At 42.2% G+C, this 22,274-nt stretch overlaps 1 protein-coding gene across 2 annotated transcripts in view; it reads right to left on the reverse strand.

The window, feature by feature from the left end:
• VAPB (VAMP associated protein B and C) overlaps nucleotides 1-22,274 on the reverse strand; it is a 58,333-nt gene that overhangs the window by 16,986 nt on the left and 19,073 nt on the right. For both annotated transcript variants that reach the window (XM_026503806.4, XM_057312457.1), the window contains exon 2: nucleotides 14,261-14,413. In XM_026503806.4, the coding sequence (XP_026359591.1) occupies nucleotides 14,261-14,413 (153 nt within the window). The remainder of the gene's footprint in view (nucleotides 1-14,260; nucleotides 14,414-22,274) is intronic.

Here is a 22,274-nt window from a genome sequence, read left to right on the forward strand (position 1 = left end):
AAGCTTAACTAAGCTGCGAGGTCACACCACGAAGCAGGAGGTGCTCAACTGCAGGTGGCCCACCACGAGGGACACACTCCCTGTCCTCTACCAGTTGGAGTGCCGTCCTTCTCCACCAGCACCTTTCCCGCAGGGCACTCAATCAGGGTTCCATCTTACGGCTTCCTCTAAAGCCTCACCGTCAACCACGCCCTGCGGAGGATAAAGGGCACGTGTCCTAAACCTTAGTTTGTCCTAAACCCTAGTTCACAAATGAAGACTCGGGCTACACAAAGTGAAGTGACTTGCTCAAAGTTACAGTGTCAGGAAGCAGCAAAACTTCAACAAAGAGCCAACTGCAACCCAGCACCCCTTCTGCCACACTGGGTCACTCCAGCAGGAGACAGATTCACATGCTGTGAATTCACATGCCCCATCACATCCTATAAAAGCAAACATGATAGGGAACAGAAATGCAAATATCCCTGCCATCCATCTTGGGGATGCAGAGTTCCCCCAACCTTGTGGACAGAGAAAGTCTACTGAAATCTAACAACACAACAGATTTCCATGTCTCAGCATACGCAGTCACCCAGGCAGTTCTGCTGCCGACATCACCCACCTGAGGTGCTCTCAGCTACAGGGGACATTACTGGGAGACTTCTTCAGGACAAAAATCAGTAAATCTACAAATCTTTCTTAAATTCGGGGCTTATATGGGGCACCTGGGTAGCTCAGTCGGTTGAGCGTCCAACTCTTGATTCAGCTCAGGTCATGATCTCAGGGTTGTCAGATGGGGCTCCGTGCTCACGGCTTCTCTCTCCCTCTTTCCCTCCCCCCCACCAAGCACGAGAGCACTCTCTAAAATAAATAAATCTTTAAAAAGAAAAAATTCAGGGCTTATACACACACGACATCAAGTCTAGGTACCAACAGAGATATTCTGAGTACCCAAAATCCAAAGTGTGACCGTCAGCAAAGAGAACAAAAGGTCACTGAAAATCCAAGGCCACCACCTGGAGCTTTACTCTCGCAGACATAGAGGCGCACAGTTCCCTCCCAAAAAAGCAGTTCTTGCTGGTGGCTTTGGACCTGGAATGCAACTATGGCCCCTTCTGGCACCACCAAGTTGGCAAGAGCTCTTCTGTGGACAGACCTGAGGCACTGTTACACACATGGGCTTGACACTTCACCTTGGGAACAAATGAGCAGACTAGCAGGTCAGCCCCACAGACTCTTCTTCTGAAAGCTAAACTCCCATCATGCTTTCTCCACTTCCAGGAATGCAACACTGAGAATACACATAATAAACTAGGGGGCCAATGCCTTCACATATACTATGATCTTTCTTGGACAGGGCCTGCCAACCTTTTTTGAAGTTGGGTCACAGTGTTCAAACTACTGTCTGATTAATGTTCATTTTTTTCTAAAGATTTTATTTATTTATTTGAGAGTGAGAGAGCAAGCATGGGGGGGGGAGCGGAGAAGGAGAAGCAGATTCCCACCGAGGAGGCAGCCAGACACAGGGCCCAATACCAGGACCCCAGGATCAGACCTGAGCCGAAGGCAGACGCCCAACCAACTGAGCCACCCAGGTGCCCCTGGATTAATGTTCATTTTCTAAAAACTAATGTGAATTGGGTTTTGAGAATTTCACATTTCACTTGGCTATGACAAAATCATGCCCTGGTATTTTTTTAGTATGGGGAAGAGATAACTTTGTCCTAGACTACACTCAGATTTCCAGCAGCACACGAGCTCTAGGAGCAAAAACTGCCTCATCCTTGCGATTTTATTTTCCCAGCCCTGAAAGGCCCCCTATATAGTTCACCACCATGGAGAGCTATGAGGCTGAACCTCATAGCTGAATTATCTGCAAAGAGCCCCCAATGCTCAGGAGATGACAGTAACCAGAAGACACTGCTAATTTTCAGAGCTGGCTCTTAGCTCAAACTACACTGGGTCACACACAGACAACCAACAGGTCCAGAGTGCCTAAGTCCCCTCCACCCGCAAACAGCCTCAGAAAGATCTGCTGTTCCCTTTGCATCTTTCCTCTCCCCCTTCCTTGAAGCAGTGCAAGTGAGAAAAAGGAGTCAAGAAACCTTCCTGTGGATTCCTGGCATGCACTAAGGCAAAACTGACCCTTTTCATCTCTCCACCCGACCCGAGTCCCCCAGTCCCTGGTACCTTCACAATGTCCCAGGAAGGAAAGGAAAAGGACCCCGCCGGTACCTACTATGTACTAGGAACCACAGAAGGATGATTCCATTGAACCTCCCATCCAGTCCTCACAATGAGCCGCCAGAGAAGCCCAGTCTCAGTGGCCTCACTCCGCTCCCATGGCCAATATATGAAAAGACGGAGCCAGAGCTCCACACTGGCTTTGCTTCCAGAGTCATGTTCCACACCCAGGTTCTCAAAGCACTCTCCGCAGACCCCAAGGGTCCCCCCATGAAGTGATCCGTAAAGTCAACAGCGTGGGCAGGGTAACACCAAGACACTGTGTCCCTCTGCCAGTGCCGAGCTCTGCAGTGATGGCTGGAGCAAAGCGAAGAGTAAATGAGCAGCGCCTCAGCACGGGCCTGGCAGCGGCTCCCACATGGCAGGGTCTCTGCGTCAGGCACCGCCACACACTTGCAGCTTTTTTTTAAAAAGCCGTTTTCACTTAATAATATCCTGGAGGAAGCAATAAAAAGGATTCATTTTACTAAACTTCAACCCTTGACAACACATTTTAACACTCTGTATGAGGCAATGCACGGACACGTGATGCGCTCTGCTGTCTTGGGAAAAGCGACTGTACCATGCTTAGAACGTGAGCTGAACTAGAAGCTTTCTCATGGAACACCAGTTACTAGAAAGAACAATCGACAGAAAATCAAGGGTTATGCAGACCTGGGTATAAGGCAGATACCTGCTCAAAAATGAATGAACTGTGCCTGTCACTTGAAGGAAACAACTTAGAGTAGTTGTTGCCAGTGATAAAATCCAAGCTTCATACCAAAAGGAGACTCCTGGAAAACATCTGACATCAAGAGCTCAGTTTCCCAAATACTTGAAGACTTTTGATGAGATCAGTGGTTTTTTTGATACTGTGTCATGAAATACGTCAACATTTGGAAGATCTGCATAACTCAGCTAACATACAGTATTACAAAACCCATTCAAAGTGCAAAAGAGACCAATGCATTTTGAAACAAAGTTCAAATAATTCACTATCATGGTTTCAAGACTCCACATGGTACTAAACTTTAAGAGAAGTGCCACCTGTCAAGTTCTGGTGTCCACAATTATCCGAAAAGGCTACTGAAAACACTCTTCCCTTTCCCAACCACGTATGTGTGGCAAAAATGGTCTCCCTTCATATACATTCATCAAAACGACACACTGTAACAGACTAAATAAGTGCAAACGCAGCACATGAGAATCCAGCCTGTCTTCTATTAAGCCAAACAATAAAGAGATTTGCAAAACATGTCAAATAATGCCAGTCTTCTCACTGAATTTTTTGAAGTTATTTTTCACTAAAAATGTCACAGTCAGCATGTATTTGACTTATTAATATTATCAAGTGAATTAATACTCCTAAATTTCTCAGCTTAACTTAAAACACGACAAATATTGATATAACCGCCAAATGTAAAGGCTGTTTGGGTCTACAATTTCGAGGAGTGTAAAGGGGTCTTGAGACCAAAAGGCTGAGCCCTGTTACTCTGAACAAGCTGTCTTACATGCCCCTCCAGGAGGAAAATGACCTGGCTAAGTAACTCAAGTGAAGGCATCGGTGGCTTTGTGTAGTGCCTCTTAGGAGAAAGTGCAGTTTAAAAGAGAAAGCAACTGGGGCACCTGGCTGGCTCAGTCGGTGGACGGCGCATGCCACTCTTGATCTCCGGGTTATAAGTTCAAGCCCCATGTTGGGTATAGAGATCACTTAAAAATAAAATCTTTAAATAAATAAAGAAATAAAAGAGAGAGCGACTTCATACAAACCAAGCCGTGAGTTCTAGCATGCACCCAGGCCTCGGGTAGAGACAGCAGCACACACGCAGGCACGCACTCGTATCCACTACAGGAAGGGGTCTGGGGCTCCCTGTGCTCCTCTAATCAAACCACTGGCAGCTGCAGGTGGGTGCTGAGATCCACTGGCACCGCTGGATGTCACAGATGTCATCAGCACAATTCCAGACCTAGAGAGCATCTTACCTACCAAGCTGCCACGGTGTAGATCCGGAAGAACAGCTAGAAGTTCTCACTTACATTCAGACCTTTGAGTTCAACAAGAATGTAAAAACACAAAGAAGTGGGTATTGGCAGCAATCAAATCACCTTACAAGAACAGTGGAGACAGCCAGAGGCTGGGACTTGTGAGATATAAACAAGAATGAGGCTGGCGAGTTGAAAATGTGAAACTGGGAGTGAAAATCGTGGCCTGCTGGTGAACCCCCAGGAAGCTCAGGGTATCAGGTGGATTCGGCCCTTCCCCCATTGCAGCCACCTCCCTCCACTTTCACTTGCAGCAGCAAGTGAAAAAGAAGGTGTTTGCCACTCATCAGCTCTCCTTTCCTTGGAGGCTCCCAACCGGTAAGCAAGAGTGAGGAAGTCAAGAGGCCACCCAGATGCTGAGGGCCTTCATAAACACTCGCTATGCCTCAGGATCCACACCCCGCTTAATACTGCCCCCAACTCAGGTCGGAAAGTTTGTATTTCTCAGCTACCATCATCTCATGTCCAATTCAGTCTGCTACACCCTCTCAGCTGGAACTTCATGAGAACGGGACAGAACAAATGTTGTTAATCGTTTGTTCTTTCAGCTCCGTACATGCAAATTGTGACAGAAATTATGTACTTTTTCCTGTGACAGGCTATAAAAGAGCTTCCCATTAACTTAATTTATTTCACTTGAGTATCAGAGACACTGATGATAAAACCCTCTTAAACGAGCCATCTATCCTACTTTTAAAATGTATCTGCTGATACTACATGAAAAAGAAGCCGGTTACCAGGAGACCGCTCACCATTCACCAACATTAATGCTTTGTGATACAATGTCTGCTGTGTCACAGACTGCAAAAGTGGGGTCCTGTTAGGAAAGGGCCTTCAGGGGTCATAAAACAGTGGGTCAACAAGATCAGACTTTCTTCCAAAGAGAAGAAATGCTGCATACATGTTACTAAACACACACATACCCCCCTCAGAGAAATGATGACCTCATTAAACGCAGCACAACAGCTTCCTAGGAGAACCCAAGCGAGTCACTCATCACTTTCATCTGCATCATAATGTGAACAGAGCAAATGAATGAAAGTCTCACAAGTAGTACGGCACATGCTTTATTATTTAACCTGAGAATCTTACCTTCGAGTTGTCTCTCTCATTTTACATGGCCACAATCATAGCTCAGGCCTCCACCGACATCTAGATTTCTCCAACTAGGAGCTCTTCCCCCTTCCTCCCAGTGTCTCTCCCATCAAATCACCCTGCGCAGCTCCTATAACCCGTCAATTTAATCTCCCCTACACACCCTATTCACCATCACCACATTCCTCAGATCAAAACCCTCCAATAAAAAAAAAAAAAAAAAAAACATTTCCCAAGTAAAAGACAATCAGTTCAACTCTTCCCATATGACATACTTTCCCGGTATGGCCCCATAACAGGCGCACACATGTGCTGACCACACCCCCACTCCCAGGGTGTTCTGTCATTATCAAAGTCTCTTCTTACCATGTTGCTCCTACCTGGCACATCTCCTTTGGTCTTCTTGCCCTACTCACATCTCAATATGCCAACCTTCCAGAACTTAACCCACTAATCCGACTTGGTAACGAGGAGAGTCTCAAGGTTCAGGATGCATCAGAATCACCTGGAGTTCTTGTTAAAACACAGGTGATGGAACCCCACCTCCAGAGTTTCTGATTCAAACAGATCTGGGTTGGACTGAGAATGTGTATTTCTAACACGATACTGATGCTGCCAGCCCAGGGACCACACCTGGGGAATGCATACTCAATATTTCACCCAACACTGTGGCTCCCACCAGAAAGCTATCTCACACCCTCACTCTTCTCTGGGGAACTTATTCTACTAGCCGACACTGTTGACACTAAGATGCCTAAGCTTCTTCCCACATGTTTGCCTTTCTACCCAATTTGACTGAGACCAGGACTTCATGTTTTGATATCTCGCATTTTGGGTACTAGTTTTTCATTGCTTGACAGGGATATACCTTCTTCCCTTCCAACATTCAAAGCACTCCTGAATCATGCTCCCTCTAAAAATCTCCCTGGGGCAGCGCAAAGAGAGGAAGCCTTCTTTCACCCTCAACCATCTGGCTTCCCTTCTGTCCTACCTCCCAGAGCCATTCTCTCCTACCCATGGGTTCAGACCATGGTTTCCAATCTTCCCATCACAACTGTCCCCTCTTTCTCCTTTTTGATCACCTGTATACCACCAAAGGGCTATTCTCCACCAAACTGCATTTAAGGTGTAGTAATGTCGTTCCTGCTTCACTTTTTAAGCTAATCAGAAACAAACCAGTGCTTATCAGCTTAAAAGACCAGTATTACCACAATGAGGTGAAATAATTCTAGCTGAAAGCAAAGCAACTCATCATTGTAGACTGTGTACCCTTATCGTGAGTAAATTTATTACTTCCTATAGGGTTCTCAAAATGTTGAAACCATAAATGCTTTCCAGGACTCTGCCTATTCAGGGCCCTATGGATGGAACTACGAGTCAAGCAGGTAAATAATTTTATCTACTTATAAATAAGTTAACATTGAATTATCTTTGTGTTCTCTATAGATTTTCCAATTCAGTACAGCCCATCTTAGATCACAAACTCCTTATTGTCTGGTTGACTTACTTGTGCAACGACTCATGCAAGACGGTACCTCAGTGTCACTGGAAGATGAATGTGTCGGATGCAAAGCAATGACCAAGAACAGGCCTCATTCATGCTTTTTATAAATATCTTTTAAAACATACATCTTTTTAAAAACTCCGACATACTTTCCCTTTTCCTATAATACTTTATAATAGAATATAATACAGCCTTTTTCTGATTAACTCTTGGGATTATGAACGCCCACTGTATTCTATCTTAGAAAGACCTACAAGCCACAGCTCTTGGGACGGAGCAACTAGAATACAGAGAACTAAGTAACTCCAGTTCCGAGCTGTTATTTCTGAATCCTCTCTCCTACTCGCTCTTTGTGATATTCCTGTCCATTCCTTCACTGTGGCTACCTCCCAAAGCCCTTTCACTTCATTGTGGCCTGTGATGGGCTGGACACCAGGACAAGGCTAAGAGTGAGTCTAAAGTAAGAGGAGGGGCACCTAGCTGACTCAGTCAGTACAGCATGTGACTCTTGATCTCAGGGTTGTAAGTTCAAGCCCCACATTGGGTGTAGAGATTACTTAAAAATAAAATCTTTTAAAAAAAATTAAAAAATAGGGCACCTGGGTGGTTCAGTTGGTTAAGCGTCTGCTTCGGCTCAGGTCATGATCCCTGGGTCCTGGGACCAAGTCCTGCACTGGGCTCCCTGCTCAGTGAGGAGCCTGCTTCTCCCCCTCCCCCAACTCATGCTCATGCACTTTCTCAAAAATAAATAAATTTTTTTTTTTTTAAAGATTTTATTTATTTATTTGACAGAGAGAGAGAGACAGCCAGCAGCCAGCAAGAGAGGGAACACAAGCAGGGGGAGTGGCAGAGGAAGAAGCAGGCTCATAGCGGAGGAGCCTGATGTGGGGCTCGATCCCACAACGCCGGGATCACGCCCTGAGCCGAAGGCAGACGCTTAACCGCTGTGCCACCCAGGCGCCCCTCAAAAATAAATAAAATTTTTTAAAAAAATTTAAAAATTAAAAAAATAAAGAGTTAAACAAGAGTGTCAAGGTGAGGAGCTCAAGTGTTTAAATATGTAAGAAACTGGGGCACCTGGGTGGCTCAGTCGGTTAAGTGTCTGCCTACGGCTCAGGTCACAATCTCAGGGTCCTGGGATCGAGCCCCACATCAGGCTCTCTGCTCAGCTGGGAGTCTGCTTCTCCCTCTCACTCTCCCTCTGTGCCCACTCTCTCTCTCTCTCAAATAAATAAAAATCTTTATAAATAAATAAGCAAGAAACTATAATCAGTGAAAAGAACATAACTCTTGGCTGCTCCAAAGTTGTGCTTAATTTCTGCTCCTCAGTGACTCTGCAGAAAGCTGAAGTTACCGTCCACTAAGTGAGGTGTTCAGTGTACCTGGTGAGTCCTCTTGACCATGATCTTTGAAAATGTAAAGAATAGGGGCGCCTGTGTGGTTCAGTCGGTTAAGCATCTGCCTTCGACTTGGGTCAGGATCCCTGGGTCCTGGGATGGAGCCCTGGGTGGGCATCCTGCTCAGAGGGGGAGTCTGCTTCTCCCTCTGCTTCTGCTCTCTCATTTGCGTGCTCTCGCTCTCAAATAGTTTCAAAAAAAAAAAAAAGATTTATTTATTTGAGAGAGAGAGAAGCGGACTCCCTGCTAAGCAGGAAGCCTGACCTGGGGCTCTATCCCAGGCCCCTGGGATCATGACCTGAGCGGAAGGCAGTCACTTAACCAAGTGTGCCACTAAAATCTAGAGAAAGAAAAGAAAAGAAAAGAAAAGAAAGAAAAGAAAAGAAAAGAAAAGAAAAGAAAAGAAAAGAAAAAAGAAAGAAAGAAAGAAAGAAAGAAAGAAAGAAAGAAAGAAAAGAGAGAAAGAAAGAAAGAAAGAAAGAAAAAAGAAAAGAAAAGAAAAAAGAAAAGAAAAGAAAAGAAAAAGGAAGGAAGGAAGGAAAGAAAAGAAAGAAAAGAAAAATGTAAAGAATAAATAAATAATGTCATACTACTAAAAAAGTGAAACAAAGTATTCTTAAGAAACTTGAATATCACAGTAAACTTTTAAAAAATCTTTAAAAAGGGTAATTAGGCAGAATTTTTATTAATTTCCTTTTGTAAAAAAACAAAATCTCTAATTTATCTGGTGAAAAAGATTAAAGACATCTTTTAGGTATGAATGTGAGTTGTTCTTATCTGAGAAGAATAAACTTGGTTCATGAAAACCATTTATAAAAAGGTTTCGCTTATCAGAGACTTCCAAAGCAAATGATCAAACAAAGAAGAATGTTGCTGTTAAGATGCCCAAACCCCCCAAATTTAGCTCCTGCTATCAGCACTTGACAGATGAATGCCTGGCTTCTTTCTCTAAGGGCAGTGCACTTGTACGCTGGTGCTAATCACCTAAAAGCTGCAGCCCAAGGTTGACTGGTCCAGGGCAGGCAAGCAGCTCCATTAAACTGAGTCAGCAAAATCTTAAAAGGATTAATTATCAATTGCAATACTACCCAATTACATTAATTGACCAATGTTTCCAACCAAGAAGAGTTGCTGATATGCATTCTCTGTCCTCAGGATTTTACTGGAAGAACTTTATGCTTTAACATGTGATTGAAAAGAGTGCTGGAAAGGGCTGTGTGTCAGAAGTGAACACTGCTCCTTAATTCTTTGAATTTTAATTCAAAATACTAATTCAGACACTAGCAGATTTGTGTTTGTTTGTCTTTAATCCATTTTCAATTCCCAGGGTTCACTTAGTAAAATGTATCTGTACCTAAATATTGGTATCTTTAATGACTCTTTCCAATGCCCCCCCCCACAGATAGTTTGCATTTCTAATTTGCTTGGTACAAAGGCAACCAAAGTGCATAACTGAACTGCAAATGGAAGCATGCTTGCTACTTTAGTGAAATTAGAATTCAGTGAAGGTTATAAAAATATTAAACTTAATATCATATTACAGGAAGCATAAGTATTTTTGATGGGCCCATAATTTTACCACTTCACCTGCTGTATCCGCTGGCAAACATGGTTTGGAATATTAATGGAAAACTCCCTCATTATTAAACTGCAGTATTAAAAAAAAAAATCCACAACCACTAACAGCTTACCACAAAGACATTTTCAGAAATTATCTACCTTAAAAATATTTTCCCACCAGACAGTTCAGAAAATAGATTTAATTTTGTAAAGCTAGAACAAATGGGCAGACCCCCCACTGCTTCAAACAATTCATTAATTCAAAAAGTTCTATTTTCCTTGCATTTAAATCTCAGGGGGGAAAAAATCCAATCTCCTCTTCTCCGATCTCCATTTAAGTGTAGCTATTTTGCTGAGGTCCAGATTTGAATAATTCAAAACCATCTCCAGTAGATGGTGTGTATAAAGGAGCAAGGGCCAAAACCATGGCATTCTGGGCCAATTAATGCAAACAGAAAGCACTCTGCACCCCCTCACCTACTACATTGCCTCATCCAATAGGCACAGACCACAGAAGGGGCTACTGGAAGGATGAGATGAGATGAGCACCTACATAAAGGACAAAGAAAGGACTCCTATCCTAGACCCAGGTGACCAGACCCCGAACCATCCCCTTGGGCAATCCACACATTTCACCTACAGACACAAAAAATTTAGGTTATGCCTGTTTCCAACCGTTACTTTACCACCTAAGTTTTCAAAACAGAGCTGTTATTTTTTAAGGACTCAATAAGTAATTTGCCACCTTCTGGGGAAAATAACATGATAGGTCGGAGTCTGGACTTTTGATGCACAATGTAAGCTCCCTTGAATATCACGCCCACCTAAAAGCTAAGAAGAGCTTCACAGGGTGTGTCAGAAAGGTATCTGACAGCTACAAAGTCTCCCCTCATCCCCCCCATACAACCCTGATTTGTGTGCCTTCAAAACCTCAGTCCCTCTGGCCAGCTATGTGGGTGGATCTCCTCCTCTCCTTCTCTTTCTTTCCCTCCCTGCCCCTCTCTCTCAAAGAATGATTTATAACCTTCCCTAATAGCTAGCACATCCCAAGGGTTTTCAGAAATGGGAGAGAAATAATGTACTAGGCATGTCCTTTGCGGGTATGCCGTGACATTCTGTGTGGTAGACAGGGCAATGCTGGTAGTGTTTTAAGTTGATTTGACGGCCACCTTTTTATAGATTTTATTTGAAAATTCACTAGTGGCAGGGCGCCTGGGTAGCACAGCAGTTAAGCGTCTGCCTTTGGCTCAGGGCGTGATCCCGGCGTTATGGGATCGAGCCCCACATCAGGCTCTTCCGCTATGAGCCTGCTTCTTCCTCTCCCACTCCCCCTGCTTGTGTTCCCTCTCTTGCTGGCTGTCTCTATCTCTGTTGAATAAATAAATAAAATCTTTAAAAAAAAAAAAAAACAAAAGAAAATTCACTAGTGGCTTTTCACTAGAAAACAAATGCATATCACAGAAAGAAAAAAATACATATTTCATCTTAAAATTAGAAAAAGTCAATTAATAAAATGTATGGAATTAATTCCTAAAAAGGCAATTCAAACATGCACAGTCCACATTCAACAAAAACTAGCCAGTTTTTGTCAAAGCTAGTGGGAAAATAATGCAATACCACTCTGTGCCATGCATTGACACAGCACTGGAAAGTACTCTGTGAGGTAGATACTATTCCTTCCATTTTACAAATGAGAAAACTAGAACCTTAGAGACGTTATGGATTGACCAAAAATCAGCCAACAGGTTAAACAGCACAACTAACCTTCCTGTTCAGGTCCCCAGACCTCCAATCTAGCGATCTCTGAGGAGAGACCACCATACGTGGCCATGTGTACACCTGGCCTTTGGACAATCTGCACTGCCTGTCTGCTGGTATCCTTCTGGTCCTGAAGACACTTTCTCTCCCAAAGGAACCTAGAAACTCTACATCTCACCAAGATGTCATCATATAGCTGCATTTTAAGAGGACCCTGGAAAAGCCCAGTGCTTTTTACCTCAAGATATGAATGTCTAATAAATTATACAATGGCCCCTAAGCACACAAAACTGCAGCAAATGGGCGCCAGCCTCCTTTGCCAACTGGAAATGCTGTCCCAGAAACGCAACGGCACCCAGCTTCACCCAGGTGCACCTCAAGCAGTGAGATAAACACACACCAAGTAAAAACAAGGGAGCCCTTTCTCATGTGCAAACATAATCGTGTTTCCTCTAGGAATAAGGCTTGTAGACACATGGGCATTTTATTATTCAATTACTTTCCCACCAAGTACATTACATTTTGAGAACCATAGTACTTTATATTTTATATTCATTTTTAAGTCGAGCCACCCCCTAACACTACTGAGGCAGTTTCATTATCACCGGAGAGCCAGCGAATCAGAGCAAAGCTGGTTTCAAGTAGCAGCTCTGCCACTAATCACCCATGTGACTCTAGATAATCACACCCACTCTCTGTACCTTCCCTTCTCATTTGTAGAAGAAAGGCCGCAACCACAAGATCTTCGGCCTTCCTTAAGTAGGAATTATAAATCAAAACAAATGCCCAGGGTTATTACCTTAAAAAACATTCCAAAAACATTTTTTTAATTTAAAAAAATAAAAATAGAGGCATTTGGGTGGCTCCATCGGTTAAGCATCTGAGTCTTGGTTTCAGCTCAGGTCATCATCTCGGGGTGGTGAGATTGAGCCCCCCATCAGGCTCCGTGCTCAATGCAGAGTCTGCTTCAGATTCTCTCCCCCCCCAGCCCCCGACCCCCAGCTCGCATGCTCTCTAAGAAATAAATAAAATCTTTAAAAAAAAAAATGTCATGATGGGGGGAGAGATGAAATCTTTCTGAAAGAGACATGCACACATCTGTATTTCACACTGGAAAGCACACCTACACTGCACAACTTCCTGTGGAGGCTACTTTATTCAGAAATTATGTTGCTGCCCCCTTACTTACCGTGAAAATTGGTAATTCTCATCCCCTACTGACAACCTTGCTCAAATTTGATATGGGCAAAGAAATCAAGAGGAAAACCAAAGTCAATAAAAGAAGGGAATAAAGATTTCAGCTGTCCCTGATTTCAGCAGAAAAACTGAAACCATATGGATCCAAGGGGTACAGAAACGCCAACACCTCAGACCCCTTCACTTCCTCAGCACGCAGCACTTGAGTCTGGGCTTCCGAGCGACACAGTGATCCACACCTTGGCTGTGTCATTTGCTAGCGTTGTGAGTCTACAGCCACCAGTCTCCTTTCTAGTACACGGCAGGTAATGATGCATTCCTCACAGGCCAAAGAACAGAAATTACAGGAGATAATGTGTGTGCTGGCCCAGCACAAAGGAGACCCTCAATAAAATCTGGCTCTCACCCTCCTGACTTCCTGAATAACAACCCAATTCAAGAGTCCAGATCAGGTCTGGCAGCCTCAGAGAGAAGCACACAGGAGGATAGCTGGTGTGGGAGCACCATAATGAGAGAGACCAATGGATGTGGGGAATAAGAGTTTGCAGAAATGATCAGATAATGAAACACCTTATATCTTTCCAAAGAGGTGAATCATTTTCTTTTAGGTGTCAAATGAATGGCCAAATGCATCACAATCAAAATCTGTCATGGAAAAAGCCAGTCAGGTACCCATTTCAATGAGTAGTAGCTTCTAATGTTGCAGAACCCTCTGTGACACAAAGTCCCCTGGTTTTTACAGGATAAACACACACTCCCCCACAGCTCCTCCACAAACACAAGAGACATCTTGGATCCAGAAGTCCTAATGAGCTGAAAGTTTATTCCATTTCTAAAAGACATTTAAACTCAAACCCATCACTTACATCTCCTTAATTCTAAAATCCAATTCTCAATCTGGGCACTTTACCAGCATTTCTTCCAAAGCTGGACTTTGGAAAATATATGCATTCTCAGACAGAAAGGGAAAAACCATCAGACACGCACAAAACTTTTTGCCCTTGGATATATTCCAGTCTCCTCAGTCCTCACCTCCCTGAGCTTTTCACCATCAGTAAAGTGCAGTTACCAATCATTGGGAATGACACGAGCCTAATGTCAGAAACCATTTAGCTTAAATAAGAAAATAACTCCATTTAGCGTTCTCTCACAAAGTAAAATTAAGTTTGTTTAGCCCTTTTTTATTTATTGCCAAAGGGCAGATTTAATTTCAAGGGAGTGAAAATCAAACTCATTCTGAAGTAAGGTCTGAAGTTACCACTTTAATTTTAATTTAACTATTGAGGCGCAGAAGGCTGTAAGCAACAAACCAAAGAGGCATTAATTATGGAAAACCAATAGGTGAGTGGGACCCACTAAGCTTTTCAATCAGAGGGTGGAGTGTTGAGGGAGAAGTCTATTGTCTTATTTTGCTGTACCAAATGCAAATTTTAAGAAATCCTACTGGCTTTAGGGGGACTTTTTAGCCCCCCTCCCCCCGTTGCCCTCCAGTCTCAGGACTTACCAGATACATTAATCGAGGCCCCTGCATCGATGATTCCACTGTTGGGCCTCACGCAGTACCTACGTGGTGCCGTGGTCTTCACTTTAAAACACACATTTCGGTCTGTTGGGTTGCCAAGCTTTAGGTTGGTGGTGACGACATCCGTGAAGGGACCTGTGGAATGAGGCAGAGACTGAATGGAGACCTTGTGAGGAAAGTTTAGAAGACAGACTGATTTATGCTCTGGGGTGGGGAGGGATATGGTATATGGTTAAGGGAAGATTCACAATCCAAAACCAGCTCACTATCACAGGTGGGAGAAAGGAACTGATGGTGCTAACACACTAACAGTAGCATCTGAAATTCACCATGTTCTCACCACACCACCAGGCAATCTAGGTAAGTGTTCTAACATCCAGTCTCTCCTTGAAACCGCACAACTTTACGGTTATTGTTGTTACACCAATAAGAAAACAGAGGCTCAGGCAACCCTCTCAGGTCCCCTCCTTCTTCAGGAGCTTTAAATTATCGCTCAATAAACTTTGCTTTGCTGCCCACCAAAAAAAAAAAAAAAAAAAAAAAAAAAAAAAAGCAAAAAAAGGAAAGGAAAGAAAGAAAGAAAGAAAACAGAGGCTTAGGAATCTGTGTTTCTTGTCTAAGTGTTCATGCTAGTTAGTGGCAGGTAGTTAGGATCTGAACCAGGCAGTCTGAATCCAAGGCCAGTTCTTAACCTATGTTAAATACTGATTTCCACAGTAAGATGAACTCTAACAAGGAGAATCTGAAGGCCTAAACTTGGGTCCCACAATTATCAAGGGCCGAGTGTGCCAAGGGTAGCAGATATAAGAAAGACTTTGAGATGTTAATTGTCTAAAAACACAGAACCCCCACCCCCCAATATGGTGTTGCTGCCATGGCGTTAACCACAGCAAGTTCAGAGCCCTGATAGGAGGCAGCCCACACCTGAAACGTCACGTTCAGTTCTATAACTATGAAGGCTACTGGGAAGACTGAAACAAAGCTCAGGGCCCTGAGGGTATTTTTTTATTATTATTATTTATTCATTTTCTACTTTATTAGATTTTTTAATTAAAAAAGTAAAACACGCTTCTTAAAACAAGCCAAACAATAAGAGATGTATAAAGAGGAAGTTAATAAGCTTTCCCTTGTCCCCTGAGGTAACTAATATGGGAGATCTTCTCACATCACCCACGCTTATACAAACAGCACACACACACATGTACAGGGAAGGGAACAACAAATGGGATCACACTATTCACGTTACTCTGAAACTTGTCTATTTTCCATTTACCACTCTACCGTGGATACCTGACTACTAGGTTTATTAAGGAGTCAGTGGGAGGGTTGACTACAAGACTTCTTAGGTCCTTTTCAACCTCCTTTCAAATTGACATCTTTTCACCATGTAAATCAATGATACCTTCGTGTTTCCTCCACACAAGCTCTTCACTCCTATATCTACAATTACAAAGAAGTAGGAGGTGGGGTGGGAAGGTCTGTGTGCTCCTATGTTCACAAACCAAGAAATACATAATCCTGGTTCATCTAATCCCTAAGGAAACCCAACAAAGACATTCAAATCTGTGCCCTGAAAAATTTTCAGTGAGACTCTAAACTCCTTAAGATAAGGATGATACGTTATCAGTTTTTGTAACTCCAGAATGCAGAATACCTTCCGTATCTCCAGGCACTGTGCCTGGCATCTAGTAAAGGCCTCAGTGTGTGTGTGTACCTAGACAGATGACAGACAACAGACAGACAGGAAGGCAGGCAAAGATATTTACCAAGGAGGAAACTACTTGGTGGATAAGCACTAGCAAAATTAAAATCTCAGGCTGCTTTCTCTCCTTCAGAAGCGCTCAGGGTATAAAAAAATCAATTTGATATGGGCTTAACTTAAATATAAATTAAGAAATCAATAATGATGGAAAAGAAAAAAGGAAAAGGGACTCAGTTCCAAAATCAAATAAACTACAGCCAGTTCTGCCACAAAGCTTAGTTTGAAATCGTGAATTTGTTCCAGTGTGATTGATGTGCATATTAGGGGGACAATCTGAGCATAAAACAAATTTCACATATGCTTATGCATGATTTTGTCTGCAAGAAATGCTGGGTGAACACAGAAAAGTACATCCAGCTGAACCAAGCTGCCTAGAAACACACAAAATACACCCCTACACACACCTCAACCCCTATAAGCTACCTCAGCTCACCTGTGGGTTAGCAACCACACCCACCCACACCCGGTGCCACCACCTGCCCGCCTTCTTCCACCGGAGTGTGACTCGCGAACTACAACTATTCCGATGCCACCTCCACAGACAAGCTGCACATCTTCAAGGTGAAGTGCCACCCACGTTTACTGAAATACGATACTGTATTTCCTACCCATTTAATATGTGTAAAACCATGATTAGGTTCCTGTCTGTGTGTGTGTATGACCAACAAAGTTTTTGAACACTGTGCACTTACCCTCATCTGCCTCTCGTAAGCCCTACAGTGCCCCCGTGCTGTTTTCTGTGGCGTGGTGATTTCCAGGACCGCACAGGTTGTATTATAGCAGAACCAACTGTACTACTGGGTCATCTACTGTTTGAAGTTACTTAAACTAGAATTCATTCTCATTCCATGGGCAATGGCACCTTCAAGAATGACATGCCTAAAGAGAACGTTTCCATTTGATTATGTTTCTTTTTTTTTTTTTTTTAAGATTTTATTTATTTATTCGACAGAGATAGAGACAGCCAGTGAGAGAGGGAACACAAGCAGGGGGAGTGGGAGAGGAAGAAGCAGGCTCATAGCAGAGGAGCCTGATGTGGGGCTCGATCCCAGAATGCGGGGATCACGCCCTGAGCCGAAGGCAGACGCTTAACCGCTGTGCCACCCAGGCGCCCCTATTTGATTATGTTTCTAATAAGCCCTGCCTTCGGCCCTCTGGGACCAGGCATTTTGTAGGTGCAGCTGTAGCCAGACGTGGGTAGAAGCATCTCTGGCCGTGCATCTCACCTACTGATGCCCATCACAAACCTCCCTCTCCCTCCACTCAAAGTAATCTCACTGAGAACCAAAAGCTTACCCAAGAGGGCAGGTACCCTGTGGCCTAATGTTTTCAGCTACAATGAGGGAGAGCCACACCAGGACAACACTCCAGCCTTGTATCAAGTTTTAGAATGGCATCCAGGGAGAAACAGTATCGCTGGTGCGTTGGTGCAGAGACTGTGTTGGGGTTATGGCGCGGGGGGGGGGGGGGGGGGTACTATGGAGGCAGCAGCTCTCTGCAACTCTACCCTTTTCCACAAAGCAGACAATCTGATTTACCCCCCAGTAAGACTGGAGATCACTTCAGCAACAGTAAAAGGAAATAAGAACCACTAAACACAACTCTGATTTTCTGGGGTCAAACACAGCCATTAAACACACACACGCACACACACACACTCACGCGTGCACAAATGGCACACACACCACACATGTACACATTCCCTGACCTTTACAGAAGAACTGCCAATCCCAAGAACTCCACAGAAGCACAGCTCTACCTCAAACAGCTCTATAATGCTGGGGCAAAGGAGAAGAAAATAGACAACTGTGTGTCTATACAAAAACACACCTGAAAAGGGGTGAGCTTTCAAATTATAAAGCCTGGGGGCAGGGGCTGGGAGGGAGGGTACTAACAATTTGATGGTGATTTATAAAACTATCAGGCCTTAAAGTTTTCCAGATATAAACTTAAAGTTATTAGTTTCAATAAAATTCTGTCTCAAGAACATGGAAGTGTCTTCAGATCAGAATACCAAGAATTCAAAATGGCCCACAACCACATCCAAAAAAAAAACAAGCAAAAAAAAAAAAAAAAAAACAGATTTTCCTAAGGTGGTCTGAAGTATACTGAGCAGAAAATAGGGTTGTTGGCAGGATTTCACTGTGATGAAATTAAGAACATTTATTTGTTTCCAACTCAGTTTGTAGTGTCTCTTCCTCCTTTGCCCCACCTCAAGAGGTTGGGGGTGGGGGGGGGTGCCTGGGTGGCGCAGTCATTAAGCGTCTGCCTTCGGCTCAGGGCGTGATCCCGGAGTCCTGGGATTGAGCCCCACATCAGGCTCCTCCTCTGGGAGCCTGCCTCTTCCTTTCCCACTCCCCCTGCTTGTGTTCCCTCTCTCGCTGGCTGTCTCTATCTCTGTCAAATAAATAAATAAAATCTTTAAAAAAAAAAAAAAAAGAAGTTGGGGGTAGGGGTGCACCAAAATTTAAGTACTTGTTTATCCCTTACACTGACCTTTTCTTCTAGGTATTCCACAAAAATAAACTAAATTTAACTGTAAACACTAAGTGGTTTTTGGAAATTCCCCCCAGTTAATTTATTACACAGTAACTTAAATAATGTTTCATATTATGAATCACATAAAAGGTAGTCTAAATTATTAAAAGACAAACAGTATTTGTCGTAAGAAGCAGGATAAATAAATAACCCAGATTTCTCCCTCAACACTCAATCCTGGGCCTTTAAGTATTTGGGATTTCTTGCACTTACATAAGTTTTTATTAGTAAAAATCTAGAGGGAACTATACAAAAAATACATGCAAGTGAACAATATTGTTAAAACAGCGAAGTCTCACGAGTAAAAATCTAGACATTTTGTAAAAACAGGCCAGACCTCTTCTCCCCACCCTGGGCAATGTACTCTAAGAATTTTATTGAAAATAAATTATATTCGATTTGAGTAATTATAGGAAATAAACCATGTTAGTGATCTCCTTTTCCCCTGTATTAATGAATTAGAATATACAAAAACCTCAATAAAAATGATGTAAGGGCTTATGAGCATCATTCAGATTTTTACTCGTCACTTTCATTTCATAAAACTGCCATTTCCATTAAAGCATTATGTAAAAAATGGGATTTTACTATACCAACATGCATATTTATCACCAATGAATTTAAACATTGCTTATAAAGTACAGAGTCAATTTTACAAATGAAATCTCCTTCAAAAGTTAGACTTTTTTCCTCCAAGAAATGAAAAAATGATTTGGTACCTCTAGAACCACAGCACATATATTTAATCATTTTTCTTTCCAATTTTCAATTCCTTATTTCAGATAATGTTTATTCAAAACTAGGAACTAAGGATCTAAAGTGTGAAATGAAGGCCAAAACAATGAAGCAATATGAACTTGGGGGAAATTAGAAATAATCTTTAACATTTTAATTTTTCATCTTCTTAACAATTTGAGTAATAATCTTTATGCCTTGTACTATGCACACTCACTCGTTTGTGAAAATTCTTGAGTTTGTAGATGTTCACGAATAGCAGCACTAACTTGGGTACAGACTCCCTGACATGCTCTAAATGGAATTTAGATAACGCTAAGCACGGTATAAGCTATTTTCTCCACCAAGTCGTGACTTACTGTCATTCTGAAGTGCGTATTTTCAGACAGTAAGATCTGGAACGCACCTGTCTTAGAAAGCAAAGAATACAAAGCCAGCAGAAGGATGTGTTGCACTAAAGGTGAAAGGAGTGGTTAATTTTTCAGTCTTACAAACATGGAGCCTTGGAATTATAAAGTGCTGGTTTAAACGCCAAGGAAAGACAGTCACAATCCACACAATCCAGCAAACTTCTCAACAGTAAGAGGTCAGGTTACAAGTACTAAAAATGTCATCAAAAATGGGTGGATAAACTTATAAGGCAGGAAACACAAGAGCGCTATGTAGAAAAACATATTCCATTAAATCTTTAAACATTTACCAATCTATGCGCAGTGCAAGTATCGCACCTCTTTTCTGTAATTGTTCATTCAGAAACCCAGAGAGAAAAAGACCAACAACAGTCTTCCTTTCAGGAAATGCAAACACCATTTTTACAAAAGAGTTAAGAGCTCAGGTCCCAGTGACTGTAAAAGGTAAGAGGGAAAACTGCCAAGTGAACTCAAAACTCCATCTTGGCCTTGCTCATCTGTGTGACCTCAAGCACATCTTATCACCCCATCTGTAAACAGCAGGACAGAATTTTTTAAGGGGTAGATATATCATTTCATTTTTACTCAGCAATTCAATTTAACCAGAATGAATATAAATACACACACACACACACAACACAAGAAACTATAAGACTCCTAGAAGATAACACAGAAGAAAACCTAGACGGCCTTGGATTTGGCAGTGACTTTTCAGAGACAACACCAAAGGTACCATCCATGAAAGAAATAACTGACAAGCTGACTTCATTAAAATGAAAACAGCTGCTCTGCACTGGGCACTGTCAGGAGAATGAGATGACAAGCAGGCCACAGACTGGGACGAAATATTTGCAGAAGTCATATCTGATAAAGCACTGTCATCCAAATAGACAAAAAAACTCTTAAAACTCAGTAAGAAAATGAACAACACAAAAAATGGGCAGAAGATCCTAACAGATACCTCACCAAAGAAGATACACAGATGGAAAATAAGATAAACAAAAAGAAAAAATATACAAATGAAAAGATGTACAACATATGTCATTAGGAAACAGCAAATTAAAATAATAATGAAATCCTGAGATACCAACACATACCAAAAGGGCCCAAATCTACAGCACTAACATCATCAAACACTGGGCAGGACGTGGGGCAGCAGGAGCTCTCATCCCTTCCTGGTGGGAATACAAAATGGCACAGCCACTTTGGAACAGTTCGGCTGTTTCTTAAAACAACAACAACAACAACAACAACAACAACAACAACAACAACACTACACGTACTCCTGCCTACAATCCAGCAATCAAACACCCTGGTATTCACTAAAAGGAGTCGAAACCTCATGTCCACACAAAAACCTGCACATCTGTGTTCACAGCAGCTTTATTCATAATCGTCAAAACTTGGAAGCAATGAAGATGTCCTTCAGTAAGTGAATGGATAAACTGTTCTCCATCCAGACAATAGAATATTATTCTGCACTAAAATGAGCTATCATAATTCAGACATGGAGGAATCTTAAATGCATATTACTAAGTGAAAGAAGCCAATCTGAAAAGGCTGCATCCCGTATGATTTCAATTACATAACACTCCAGAACAGGCAAAACTACGAAAACTGAAGACAATCAGTGGTTGCCAGGAGTTGGGAGGAGAAAAAGGACTGAATAGGTGGAGTACAGGGGATTGTCGGGGCAGTGAAACTATTCTGTATGATACTACAATGGTGATGCGTGTCATTACATGTATTTATCAAAACCCATAGGATGTACAACACCAAGACTGGACCCTAATGTAGACTACAGGCTTTGGGCGATAATGATGTATCTATGTAGGTTTACCAGTTTTAACAGATGTACCCTCTGGTGCTGGATGTTGATAGTGGGGAAGGCTGTGCACGTGTGGAACCAGGGGTATATGGGAACTCTGTACCTTCTGCTCAATTTTGCTGTGAACTTGAAACTGCTTTAAAATAAAAAGAACTTGGGTTTTTTTGGATTTTTTTAATCAAAAAGGAGAAGAAAAACAGTATTTGGACTTTGTATTAATTAAGTTTTGGTAGCACCCCCAACATTTCTGATACTAAATATTTTGAAATATTTATATATTTTATATGTGTACACATAAATGAATAAAGCGTGTATACACGCACACACATATGTACACATGAAGAAAGATGCTTTGCTTTGCAAAGAAATTGCTTTTCTTCCTTTTTCTGGAGTTCATGAAATTCTGGTGTTATACACATCCTTCCTTTGTAATATGTTTCTAACGTAGCTATAATACTTTGAAACTCAAACTATATGTGTTAGCAAATAACTTATATACCAAATTGATATATAATCTATCAGGTCTCAGCTTTCCAGATATAAACTTAAAGTTATTAGCTCCACAACAGCTTTTTTCACTCTGCATAAAAAGAGCTGTATTACTTTATATTTTTGCAAACACAATTTAGGTACAGTATCTTTCCTCTCTTCAACCCTTCCAAAAAACAACTTACCATATTTCACTTCAACTCTGAAAAGATTACCTTCTGGGAAGGTAATAAT

The sequence above is a fragment of the Ursus arctos genome, unplaced genomic scaffold, assembly GCF_023065955.2.
Source record: "Ursus arctos isolate Adak ecotype North America unplaced genomic scaffold, UrsArc2.0 scaffold_16, whole genome shotgun sequence".
Taxonomy (NCBI): domain Eukaryota; kingdom Metazoa; phylum Chordata; class Mammalia; order Carnivora; family Ursidae; genus Ursus; species Ursus arctos.